Below are 13,656 nucleotides of genomic sequence, written 5' to 3'. Positions count from 1 at the left end.
TAATAATAATAATAATAATAATAATAATTGTACCCACCCAGGAAGATATGTTTTACATGTTTGATAACCAAAGTCTTTTCCATCACATTCTTCTACTCCATCATAACGATACCCATCTCCACAATAAGCATTTTTGCATCCTGAAAAAAAAATAAAAAAAAATAATACAAATTACAGTTTTATGACTTTTGTGTTCACTGGCGCAGTCATTCACAAGTAAAACCCTCGTCACACTGAACGTGTGGTGAGCAAGAGATGATCTCAGTAAGAACAGTCCCAGCAGCTGCAGTGCGAGCAAGGAGATTTCGAAATGGACTCCTTTTCCACTCACATGGCGCTGTCGCTTTGCAACTGACCAGTCAGGAACCAGGAGTGCATGTCTTTCACATGGAAACGGTAACGGATCAGGAGGTTATTATTGTCACATTGGACGTGACTCCTCCAGTGGGAAAAATAGATGCTTGCAAAATTCAGCACACGTGCAGTGTAAAGAGGCCTTTAATTAACTGGGAAGAACAATAAGGTCCTGTCAACATGGGCAGAAGCAAGATCCTTAAAATCTTGAATGGAACAAGTTTGTGAGCATTTGGGTTAAATGTGCTTTATCAGATTGATCACATAAACAGGGCAGACAATGACCATGAGCCCTGTAACTTACTGATGCAGCCATCTGTAACGACCTTGTTACCATCATCACAGTCCTCTCCGTTGTGCTCCTGAACTAACCCATCCCCACAGACGCCTTCGGGATCTGGGGGGTTCTCAATACGTTGGAAGGGTGAGAGCTGAAACAACAAGAGATCGATGTTTGAATTGCACTTATAATCAATAACAATGAAAGCTTACTCCCATCTCAAAGCTATTAGAAATGTAAGTAACATTTTATAACTTTTTAACCAAACCTGTCCTTTACATGCCACCAATATTAAATCTAATGAGAATAATCACTATATATAAACTTCTGTTTATTCTTACTATTTCCCAAGCAGTTTAGATAAAGGGTTTATACACTATAGAAACGTCCTGTTATATTTATAAAAATGTAATTTCATGAAATACCTGAATTGGAAGCCATTTTTCAGTGTCCTTGAAATAAAGCGACTGCTGATCTCTACAGAATGCCAGCGCATTATCAGTGTTTAGCCTTTCCAATTCCTCTAGATTATTCACCACAAATATCTAAACCAGCAACAACAAAAAAAGAAAGTGTGTCAGCTAACATACGTAATGGAAAATATTGACATATTATAAACAATAAACATAAACATGTAACTCACTGAAGCCCATCTATTATTCTATATATATATATATATATATATATATATATATATATATATATATATATATATATATGCAATAAGGCCCGGCTGGGCATCCGTATACATCGAATATACAGACGCCTCGGGAAGTCTGTACATTCAACGTATATGGACGCCCTAAAGGGCCTTATTGCATTTATAATCCAGGTCAATCTGTGGATTTGAAGAAAAAAAAGAATAAATCATGTTTAAGGCAAAAAATGATTAGTGTTTTTTATTAAATATCCTTACGCCAAATAAAGTAGTCCAATGTATAACTTTGAACTACACACTAAGTTAAGAAGAGTAAATTAATTCAATTAAAACATGTAAAAGAAAGTAAATGAGTTTTTTTGATAGTGTGCACATTGCCATTGAAAAAATACACCAAGGGGCGGAGTTGAGATGGCACTGAATTATTTTTTTCTTCCTGTCAAAAATAAATTCAACGACGTCTCGGATTTCAGTAATTTGTTCAAGATCTGTGTCAAAGAGCGGTGGATAATGTGCACAAGTGTCTTTTTGTGTTTTTCTTTAGCGTTTACAAACCCCTAAAAATACATTATTTTAAGTGACAAAGTTGGGGTGAGTGAGCATAAAGACAGCGATTGTCCTGTCTTTCCCGCCGTTTGTGTGTCACCCTGCATGAATCTGTGAGTAAAGAGCGTTTTGTGTCTAGGCAGTGCTTGCGTACGGCCTGGGGTGTCACGTGCACAGTGCAGCTGTATGTAGATGGGGTCTGTGTTTGCTGCACTGTGATTTGTGTTCGGTTCCACCAGTCAGCTGCTTGCGCGTGACCGAGGGTCTAAGCGATTGGTCAGTGTGTATGTAAATGTGCCCTTGTGGGTGTGAGCCAATAGGGTTCGGGGGGGATCTCTATTTAGGAGCTGTGTTGTGGTGTTCAGACGTTGAATGAATAAACATCTGAATGAGATCTTATTGCGGTCGTCTGCCTCTTGTTTGTTCCCGTGAAATGCTACAATAGTATCTTACTGAGAAAAAAAACTAAAACTTTATATTTAAATAAACAGCATATATTAATAATGTCCTCATATCTTTTTTCTTCCGTTATAAAAACTTTAGTGACAGAAAGCACTTTAGTGTCTCGATCAGTCCATCACAGGGCACCACACACACACTCACTCACACACACAGAGGGCAATTTAGAGTGACCAATCAACCTGGACAGCATGTCTTTGGACTATGGGAGGAAACCGGAGTACCCGGAGAAAACCCACGCGAACACGTGGAGAACATGCAAACTCCACACAGACAGTACCCTAGGCACAGAAATATAACTTACAATATCATTATACATGTTGCAGGGCCACTTATTGTTTAGCATTGCAAGCCATAGAATGAACGAGACAGCACTACAATTAGATGAGGCCTGGTGACATGTATAAAGATATAAAAGATGCTTACATACATACATTATATCTACTTGTTTACTTGTTCTTATAGAGTCGCTTCATAGAAGCCATTACATTATATATTTTTTTTTAAATGCTCCTGCAGTGTTTATTTGTTCTTATGGACTCGCTTCATAGAAGGAAACCTGCATCTAGCTCCTTTATCAAGTGGCTTCTGTATCCTTTCTTCCTGTTGTGATTCTAGCTTTCTGAACCTTTGAATTGTCACTGTCTTGTCTCTTAATTTACCTAACCCTAAGACTAATCAACACTTCACATAATGTTCACTCTTAATGTGCTTGTAGACTATCCTTTAGAGAAGACTGGAATAATATGGAACTCTCCTGAGATCAGACTTCTCTCCATTAACCTTGGTTTAGATGGGGGTACTGTACACATACCGCTGGGACTTTGGGGTAGTTGGCTTCAGGTGAGGGTCCCTCATAGGGGGGGTGGTTCAGGCTCACTGGGGTGTAGCAGGAACACTGACCAGGGCGCCCCTGGGATCCTTTGTCACCTTTTGGTCCGACTTGTACATGCCCTTGGAGTAAAGAGTAATACAATGGTTTTTTTAATATATTTTTCTTTTTTGCTGCTTGAAGAGAAATGTTGTAAGCTTTTGTGTTCGCATAAATGGCTTCTTTAAAAAAAAACAGGTACAGTGTGTATATATATTCTCATATTCCTGAAGGTAAATAAATCGAAGATGTACGCAAATGAGCATAAAAGCTCTTAATATTGCTTTCAAATTAATGCAAACATCCTGATAAAACCAGGCGCTTATTTTATTAAATCAACACCACCATTCCTTGATCATTATAAAAGTGTCCTTTGTGTCCCAAGGTTTTAAGTCTATTTCTGTTGAGATCACTGAATAGACTCCTTTTGTATTGCGATGTTATCAGTTGGCCCTATCCCTAGCAGCCAGCCAAAAAGGATTTCTACAGCGTCTTGGCTACAAGTCTGTTAATGTTACATTTCACCTCAACTTCCGAGTCCCTCCCCCTCCAAAATGAATTCTGAAACAAGCAAAGAAACTACCAGAGCTACCAGTGTGTGGAATCAGATCCCAGCAAGAATTAGCAGCGTGGCTATTATTACACTCTAACTTTATTATTACACTCCAACTTGCAGTTTTTAAGGTGAATGGCTGAAAGTGGATTGTAAATGTTTCTTCATAACAGCTCATATTACATTAATTAATAATGACTCCTCAACCACATATCATATAACAGAAATGTAACATTTGCACTCATGCCATGCAACATATGGGTTATTAAAAAAGTAGTAAACATGGGGAAGAGGAAATTGTTTCAGTGAATTCACAGAGTTTGGCAGTGCCTCACTTCTTAGTAAGTTCTTGCTTGTAACTCATCACTGGGTAAAATGATCCCTACTGATGTAATCTAGACCCTGACGCCAACTGTCATTTTATCGGTGACATACTGTTTTCACACCTCTGTAAGGATTTCCTTGGCTCTGTCAATCAGTTTAAATTCACTAGGTGTCATGGAAGTGTTAGAACCAATGCAACACTCTCTCCAGAATCCCCAGCAAAGACTGGTAACTTCACACAGCCAGGACGCAAACCTGCGCTCCCCTGACTGTGTGACTCACCCTGCACATCACGCGCCCGTGCCTTTACCAGGGGAGACCCTCGGGGAGACCCTCAGGGACCCCTGCGCTCCTGCGCTCCCTTGACTGCGTGACTCACCCTGCACACCACGCGGCTGTGCTTTTACCAGGGGAGACTCTCGGGGACCCCTGCGCTCCCCTGACCGTGTGACTCACTCTGCACACCACGCGCCCGTGCCTTTACCAGGGGAGACCCTCGGGGACCCCTGCGCTCCCCTGACTGTGTGACTCACCCTGCACATCACACGCCCGTGCCTTTACCAGGGGAGACCCTCGGGGACCCCTGCGCTCCCCTGACTGTGTGACTCCCCCTGCTCATCACGCGGCTGTGATTTTACCAGGGGAGACCCACGGGGGCCCCTGCACTCCCCTGACTGTGTGACTCACCCTGCACATCACGCGGCTGTGATTTTACCAGGGGAGACCCACGGGGGCCCCTGCACTCCCCTGACTGTGTGACTCACCCTGCACACAACACGGCTGTGCTTTTACCAGGGGAGACCCTCGGGGACCCCTGCGCTCCCCTGACTCTGTGACTCCCCCTGCACATCATGTGCCCGTGCCTTCACCAGGGGAGACCCTCGGGGACCCCTGCGCTCCCCTGACTGTGTGACTCACCCTGTACACTACGCAGCTGTGCCTTTATCAGGGGAGACCCTCGGGGACCCGGAACTATTTCTAAAATGTATTTTTGTTTACGACTGTAAGTCGCCCTGGATAAGGGCATCTGCTAAGAAATAAATAATAATAATAATAATAATAATAATAATAATAATAATAATAATAATAATAATAATAATAATAAAAGGCAAAATATATAGTAACGCTGTAAGTTCTACTAATAGCAATGTAGTCACATTGTAATGATTTAGTAATTGTAATTTAATTCATATGATGTAAGCAGCAATACAATAATGCATTGATAATGAAAACCCCCGTTGGGTAATGTAGAGTTGATATTAAGATCTGCCACCGTTTAGATCATATATACAAGGTCGCTCATATGAATAGGGTTAAATGCTGAATCATTTATTAATACTTACTTCAAATTAATTAAATTATGTGGCTCAGTTATTTATGTTCAGTAATGTTGTATTGTTAGTAATAACTTAAATGTCTTAAACGTGGTGGTCAGATGTAACCAGTGCCCACTTCACAGAAGCACCTTTAAACTGTTTTCAGATGGATTTCCCCACAGGCAGGATCTATAATATTCTGTTTACTTACCTGCTCCAGGAAGTCCTGGTGGGCCCGGGTGCCCAGCAGGACCAGGAGGACCCATAGGGCCTAGCGGTCCTGAAGCACCGGTGTTACCCTTTACTCCCTGCAGGTGAGCAGACAGGACAGACAGTCAGAACAGAGACAACAGGACATCAAACCACATAGTAATGAGCTTTAAGGGGACATTGATAGTGTAAGTAAACACATTTTATTTACTAGGCACTAATAAAGGTTTGGAGCGACAGCTGTATATTCAGAGATTCACAGAAGATAATGAGAACAGACTTTAGTATAATTATTGTGTCAGGTACAGTGAGTATATATATATATATATATATATATATATATATATATATATATATATATATATATATATATATTGTAAGATAGCGGGTTGTGAGAGTCGGCAGGGAGGGGGTTAAAACCTCCCTGCAAAGAAAAACTTGTGGGAATGCACCTTTTTGTTTAATTGATTTGCTTATTGTTTTGTTAATTGTTTAATTGTTTGATTATTAATGATTATCCACACCTGGGCTTTATTAGGGGTTTAAAAAGAGAGCAGGCAGTCTGCTCGAGGCTGCTGAGTGGAAGGAGGCAGTAGGTGCGCTGTCTCCGGGTAGCCAAATGAAGAGAGAGTAAGTGCTGTTTGTAGCAGTGTGTTTTGTGAAGACGGGTAAACAGAGTAGCTGTCCCGCGTTAGTCAGGGTGTTCCTGAAAGTCGAGTTAGTGCTCAAGAGGAGCTAGGTGTTATTTTGATTTTTGTATTTGTTGTGTTTTTGTGTTCATTAAAAAAATAGCGCAAACGCGCTGGAAAAAAAAAATCCATTTCTGTGTGCCGGGTCGATTCTTAAAGGGGCAACGAACTCAAGTGGGTGCAATCTTTTACATTTGGTGGCAGCGATTGTGGGCGCCCCTGGAGACCCAAATGGATTTTAAAGAATTAATTGAGATGTTCAATAAAAACACCGCTGCTCAGATGGAGCAGATTAAGAAGATGGAGAGGCAGAGACAGGAGCTGGGCGGGGCCCCGTTGAGAATACAAGAGCGGGAGCCAACGGAACTGGAGCGGCTGCTACAAAAGTGGGAGCTGCCGTCCCGAGAGCCAGAGGGGGTGGAGCTACCGTCCCGAGAGCCAGAGGGGGAGGAGCTGCCGCTGCCGGAGCCCAGAGGGGAGGAGCCGCCGCTGCCAGAGCCCAGAGGGGAGGAGCCGCCGCTTCCAGAGCCCAGAGGGGAGGAGCTGCCGCTGCCAGAGCCCAGAGGGGAGGAGCTGCCGCTGCCAGAGCCCAGAGGGGAGGAGCTGCCGCTTCCAGAGCCCAGAGGGGAGGAGCTGCCGCTGCCAGAGCCCAGAGGGGAGGAGCTGCCGCTGCCAGAGCCCAGAGGGGAGGAGCTGCCGCTTCCGGAGCCTAGGGAGGAGGTGACGAGCGTACCTCCACCACAGCCCCGACCACCACCCCTACGGTCCAGTCCGGTGTCGCTGCGTCCAGTCCCTCACCCCTTGCTCCTGGACACCCTGTCGGTTAGCCTGGACCTCCCTTCACTTGACCTGGAGCCCAGGAGTCGGCAGGATCGGGCACAGTTCTCCACCTGGTCCCCTGCTCCGCTCCTCCCGGACATTAAGACGTCGCTGTGCTGCTCCCAGACGTCGCGTACGCTCCCCCTGGTCGCTGCGTCGCTCCCCCTTGCTGACCGGACGTCGCTGCACTGGGTCCCAGCTGCAGACCTCTGCCCGCTACTGCAGCCTCCAGTGCCCCGGTCGTCGTGCCGGTCGCCCCTGACAAACCGGTGGGGTCCCTCGTCGCCGGTGCGCGGTCCCTACCTGGCTGACCCAGGACGTGGACCGATCCACCCTCGAGTTCGCCCGTGGAGGAGGGCGAAAATTGACATTTATGGACTCGAGGGTGGGTGGTTGTGTTTTAGGGGAGGAGGTGGCCGTCTCATGGCCGGTGTCTTGGAAAGACAAGGGGGGGGATATGTAAGATAGCGGGTTGTGAGAGTCGGCAGGGAGGGGGTTAAAACCTCCCTGCAAAGAAAAACTTGTGGGAATGCACCTTTTTGTTTAATTGATTTGCTTATTGTTTTGTTAATTGTTTAATTGTTTGATTATTAATGATTATCCACACCTGGGCTTTATTAGGGGTTTAAAAAGAGAGCAGGCAGTCTGCTCGAGGCTGCTGAGTGGAAGGAGGCAGTAGGTGCGCTGTCTCCGGGTAGCCAAATGAAGAGAGAGTAAGTGCTGTTTGTAGCAGTGTGTTTTGTGAAGACGGGTAAACAGAGTAGCTGTCCCGCGTTAGTCAGGGTGTTCCTGAAAGTCGAGTTAGTGCTCAAGAGGAGCTAGGTGTTATTTTGATTTTTGTATTTGTTGTGTTTTTGTGTTCATTAAAAAAATAGCGCAAACGCGCTGGAAAAAAAAAATCCATTTCTGTGTGCCGGGTCGATTCTTAAAGGGGCAACGAACTCAAGTGGGTGCAATCTTTTACAATATATATATATATATATTGTAAGATAGCGGGTTGTGAGAGACAGCAGGGAGGGGGTTAAAACCTCCCTGCGAGAGAAAAAAAAACATGTGAGAATGCACCTTTTGTTAATTGTTTTATTAATGATCATCCGCACCTGGGCGTTATTGGGGAGTTTGAAAGGAGAGCAGGCAGTCTGCTCGAGGCTGCTGAGTAGGAGGCAGGAAGAGGTACTCTGCTTCCCAGCAGTCGTAAGGTAAAAGTGTGTTGTATTAAACCTGTGTGGTGTTGTTTATTGTGTAGTGGGGAAACAGCCTAGCTGTCCCACTGGTAGTCAGGGTGTTCCTGTGTGTTAGTTAGTGCTCGTACAGAGCTAGGTGTTTGTTTTGTATTTTGTTTATTTTGTGTTTATTAAAAATTAGCGCAACCGCACTGTAAAAATCGATTTCTGTGTGCCAGGTCAATTTTTAAAGGGGCAACGAACCCGAGTGGGTGAAGTTCGTTTACAATATATATATATATATATATATATATATATATATATATATATATATATATAATGTGCAAACGAGCATGAAAGCTCTCAATAACACTTTCAAAAAATTGAAAATGTCAATAAGCCGGCTCTTATTTTACTACACAAGGTACTGCACTGCTGACTGCAAGTTTCTGTTATTGTTTTATGTTTTAACAGGATAGTTTACTGCAGTTACTTTAGAGGTTTACACAAATATATGTTGTGGTGGGAGCCAAAGTACAGGGTGCAAATTAAGTCACAGCACCTAAAGGTGAGTTTGTTGGACATGCACAGATCCTTCAAGAAATATCTAAATCAGTGACCCTCTGCAGCAACCAGCAATGTCCAAAAAAAAACAACTCATTCTTACATTGAGCTGAGCCTGAACACTGAAGGCAGCACAGAGCCTATGACTATGACTTCATTGACATAAGTATTGTAGATGTTTCAAGTCCCAAACATTGGATCAGGCAGGGACATACCACTTTTAAAACTTACAGTAAGTACAGTAAACAACAGCCCCATTTCTTACTATCAGTTTTCCTTCCCACAGTGCTCTGTGCCAGTGTGTGACACAGGAGCCACAACGCACAGGGAGCCATCCAGTGGAAAAGGGATTTTTCCATGCAACTGTATAACTCCGTCAAAGTGACATTTAAGATTCCAATCGTGTCAACACAGAAATCATGGAATATTTTGATCTGACTTTAGTAAAAAATATACTTTATTAGAAAGGGCGCCCTAAAAACAATCTAAGACCACATCAAATTTGAATCTGGTAATAAATCATTTAATGGGTAAAACTGGTGCTTGAAATGCAAGAGGAAGTGGAGTGTCCCTGCTAAATGAACTTCAACCCTCTGTGCCGTAAGTAACATGGCTGTACTGTATTACTTTAAGCAGACGTGGGTACAGGAAATAGATGAATGTGTATGAAGTATGAAATGAAATTGCATGCTACAATTACAGTAGCCCTCCCTTCAGAGAATTTAATATTGCCAGTTAACTTGCTAGTCTGAGTGGGGTAGAACAGTGGAGAGACCAGAATGCCCCATGCACTGCACCACAATCCAGCACAGGCTTTATTTATTTGGTTGCTATATAAGGGTTGAAACAGTGCACCAGAATATATATATATATATATATATATATATATATATATATATATATATATATATATATATATATATATATACAGTATATATATTGGAATACAAACAGTTGACAAGTTAAATTTCCATAGGTGTCTTGTTTATCATAGCAACTCTCACTCTTTAGTATGTTGTTCAGCGAGCAATTCCACTGCCCAACAGCAAGTAACTATATATAACTGTCTCAAGAGCAGGATTATGTTTCCATATTTTTAGTAGATAGAGCTGTCATTTCATTGATGCAGTAACTGTCTTGTTTAGCAGGAAAACCATTGGCTGGGTCTGTTAACCACCACTGCTTTAATTGGTGTCTTATGTAAAATACTTGTTACTTCCCTTAACATTAACAAGCTAATTAGCAGAGGATTTGTCAGAAGGTTTCTAAAATAAAAAATGGCAATATAACACAAAACTATTTAGTAATAATTTATGTGCAATCATTGCATTTGTATTTTACTTAAAGCAGCTGTGCTACAATATCACTTTCCATTGTACACTAAAACAAGAATGAACTGTAGTTTACTATGTTGTTCCATTGCTTTCTGTGTACTCAGAAAACAGACAAGATCAGAGATGATCCGATGCGCTTCATGGATACCTGGACATTTTCTGTATCTGCTCCTTCTAAAATTGACCAAACAGGATAACGGGTGTACTGAACTGGCATCTCAGACCATTGAATTGAATGGAACGGCAAGGGCTGGACATGAACTGTAAACCATACGGTTCAAAGACTAACACCTTACCATTCAACTAAAGAGCAATCTTCATAGTCAAGAGGTAAGTATGGGTCACATGCTGATGTCAGTATCATTAACTCATCAGCCGATAGGTGGAGATTCATTACCTGGGTATCATGTGGCTGCTATTCGCTATCTGGCTGCATGCATCTGCAATGTACATGGACTGCACACAGACCTCAAACCAACTTGAAACTTTCTTTACTGTAACTGTTTACAGCAATGAGAAGTCATAGCTCCGGAGTCATATAGAAATACAAAAATAAGATTGCGCCTCAAAACCAAAGTAACTTCCATGCATTCACGTTAAAGATGGACTCCATTAATGACATCATGCTTGTAAGGGATATTAAAAAGCTGTACAGCAGTGTGTTCTTACTTGTTTCCCCCTCTTTCCAGGTCTTCCGGTCGGACCGCGGTGACCTACTATCCCGGACTCTCCTTTTGGACCCATTTCTCCCTTTAATAAAAAACAAGAAGCAAAGCAGAGAGTCACATACTGCAGCTTTAGTGCATTTGTTCATTTAACAACAAGCCCTATATCATCTGAGGGTCTGATAACTTTATTAGAATATGTGGGTGCTGAACTATAAGGATTAATGCAAAGTGGTTTCATCAAATGAGCAATTAGGCCCATGAGCTGTGCTCAGGCAGGTAGTTGTTGACAACATGGCCAGAGGTTTCCTGACATGTGAGTACAGGAAACAGACTACAGGAAGTGTTTTAGTAAAAGGGTAATGATAGCCACTGGTTGGTGCACCAGGGTTTTGTGTCTTCAACTGCTGATCTGGTCTGTACTGTATTGTCAAATGACATCATAAACCCTGTGAGTGGTTTAAAATGAACCATCAGAACCGGAACAAGCTGCTCCTCTATTTTATATATTTGTTTTATTTATGTCATCTTGCTGTTTAGTATGAACGAGGATCTCTCTTAAATATGTACTGACCTTCTGTCCCAGCATTCCAGGATAACCCATGTTGCCCTAGAAGAAAAAGGATATTTGTCTAGAGGTATGTCTCTGCTTGTGGGGGAATTTCTTTAAAAAACCACAGCGCTTGTGTGATTCCAGTTTTATGGTGGAATTTAATCAAAGTTTCAGCTGTGCAGTATATAGTATATGTGTTGTACATAATTAAGGGTTCCTAGACAGGGTTGAGGCTCTTGCTAATGCAGGGCTGTCATTGGGGGGGGCACAGTAATACTTTATTTAATCTACCACTTAGCAGAACACGACTAGAAAGTAGCTGCTCATTCAAGGAGTCTGGATCTCAGGCTTCTTAGCAAATGGGCTCATTTTAGAGAAAGGTAAGACAGTGGGCAAGATCAGTTTATTTGACTTTGGCAAGTAAAGACATTTCATTTAGTGTTATGAGCAGCTTCTTGCTCGTTTCATATCAATAACATTGTTATATTCCTTCTACTTACCTTAAAGCTTTCTTTAAAAAAAAGAGGCGCTCAGTTCTCTATTCACACAGAACTCATAAGACACATGCTCTGAAAATATTTATAAAAATACCCAGTGTCTGTTGGCAGTCTTACCTTCTCTCCTTTGTGGCCTGATTCCCCTCTTTCTCCTCTCGATCCCTAAAAAACAATTGGAGGGAATTGCAGTCTTACTCAAGCGTTCTGCATGGCCACACCTTCAGGCATGGCTAGTTGTACAACTTCTTTTGTAGCAAACAGGATATTTCTTTCAGTTTTCTAACCTCACTTAAATAAAATATGCCGTCGAAAACGACAAACAGATTGGTATTTATCAAACCTAATACAACCACTAAGGGTTACAAGATTAATTTAAGAAATGTGCTGGGATATTGAATAAGAAGACCCAAATGTTACTGCAGTTGTAATTAAATATCACAGATTGTACATTTATATAGTTTAGATAAATGTGGCCTGGCATGCCCTAGCCTTGAGCCATATTTATTGCACTCTGATTCATAAATAAATGTCAACTGTGGTTGTTTTTTTTCTTCTAACGCATCGTAAGTAAGCCTTCAGATTAGTCGAAAATATCAAATCATAAATGCAGATGAGGGTTTTTTGCCCTGGTCACCTGACTCTTAGGTACACACAACAATCCAAACCTGATCATGATTTAATCCCAACTGTATGTCAAATGGGTCTCACCCATCTCTCTGAAAGACAATACCAGGGATAAAGCTTATAGGTTTAAAGTCTTCCCAGGTTCAAAGGTCAGATGTTGCTGAAAGGAGTCATGAGCACAAGGAGTGTCATCAGGAGGAAAGCCAATACACCACGGAACATCTTCAGAGATATGAGAACTCATGGGCCAATACACCACGGAACAACTTCAGAGATATGAGAACTCATGGGCCAATACACCACGGAACAACTTCAGAGATATGAGAACTCATGGGCCAATACACCATGGAACAACTTCAGAGATATGAGAACTCATGGGCCAATACACCATGGAACAACTTCAGAGATATGAGAACTCATGGGCCAATACACCACGGAACATCTTCAGAGATATGAGAACTCATGGGCCAATACACCACGGAACATCTTCAGAGATATGAGAACTCATGGGCCAATACACCACGGAACATCTTCAGAGATATGAGAACTCATGGGCCAATACACCACGGAACATCTTCAGAGATATGAGAACTCATGGGCCAATACACCACGGAACAACTTCAGAGATATGAGAACTCATGGGCCAATACACCACGGAACAACTTCAGAGATATGAGAACTCATGGGCCAATACACCACGGAACAACTTCAGAGATATGAGAACTCATGGGCCAATACACCACGGAACAACTTCAGAGATATGAGAACTCATGGGCCAATACACCATGGAACAACTTCAGAGATATGAGAACTCATGGGCCAATACACCATGGAACAACTTCAGAGATATGAGAACTCATGGGCCAATACACCACGGAACATCTTCAGAGATATGAGAAATCATGGTTACTTACCTTCTCTCCTTTAAATCCAGGCAAACCCTGCGGAAGGACAATAATATGCATTATCTAAAAAGTATTTGCGAATGAGACCACATTTTACTTTACTATACTTTTTTGTATTAGAAACTGATCACTACAGCTATGGCCAGAAGTTTTACATCACCCTATAGAATTAACAACTTTGCTTCATACAGATGCCTTGATCAGACTGCACCCAGCTACCTCCAGACCCTCATCTCTCCCTACACCCCCACTCGACCTCTCCGCTCCGCCTG

At 42.3% G+C, this 13,656-nt stretch overlaps 1 protein-coding gene across 3 annotated transcripts in view; it reads right to left on the bottom strand.

Annotated features, from left to right (window-relative positions):
* LOC117435769 (acetylcholinesterase collagenic tail peptide-like) overlaps positions 1-13,656 on the bottom strand; it is a 40,191-nt gene that overhangs the window by 2,494 nt on the left and 24,041 nt on the right. For all 3 annotated transcript variants that reach the window (XM_059010939.1, XM_059010936.1, XM_059010947.1), the window contains 9 exons: positions 13,394-13,420; positions 11,973-12,017; positions 11,380-11,415; positions 10,810-10,890; positions 5,573-5,669; positions 3,112-3,251; positions 1,060-1,179; positions 659-785; positions 38-140 (listed from right to left, as the gene is read on the bottom strand). In XM_059010939.1, the coding sequence (XP_058866922.1) occupies positions 38-140; positions 659-785; positions 1,060-1,179; positions 3,112-3,251; positions 5,573-5,669; positions 10,810-10,890; positions 11,380-11,415; positions 11,973-12,017; positions 13,394-13,420 (776 nt within the window). The remainder of the gene's footprint in view (positions 1-37; positions 141-658; positions 786-1,059; positions 1,180-3,111; positions 3,252-5,572; positions 5,670-10,809; positions 10,891-11,379; positions 11,416-11,972; positions 12,018-13,393; positions 13,421-13,656) is intronic.

The sequence above is a fragment of the Acipenser ruthenus genome, chromosome 3 (assembly GCF_902713425.1).
Source record: "Acipenser ruthenus chromosome 3, fAciRut3.2 maternal haplotype, whole genome shotgun sequence".
Lineage (NCBI taxonomy): Eukaryota > Metazoa > Chordata > Actinopteri > Acipenseriformes > Acipenseridae > Acipenser > Acipenser ruthenus.
The sequence above is the reverse complement of the archived record's forward strand: the minus strand, read 5'-3'. Positions and strand labels throughout refer to the sequence as shown.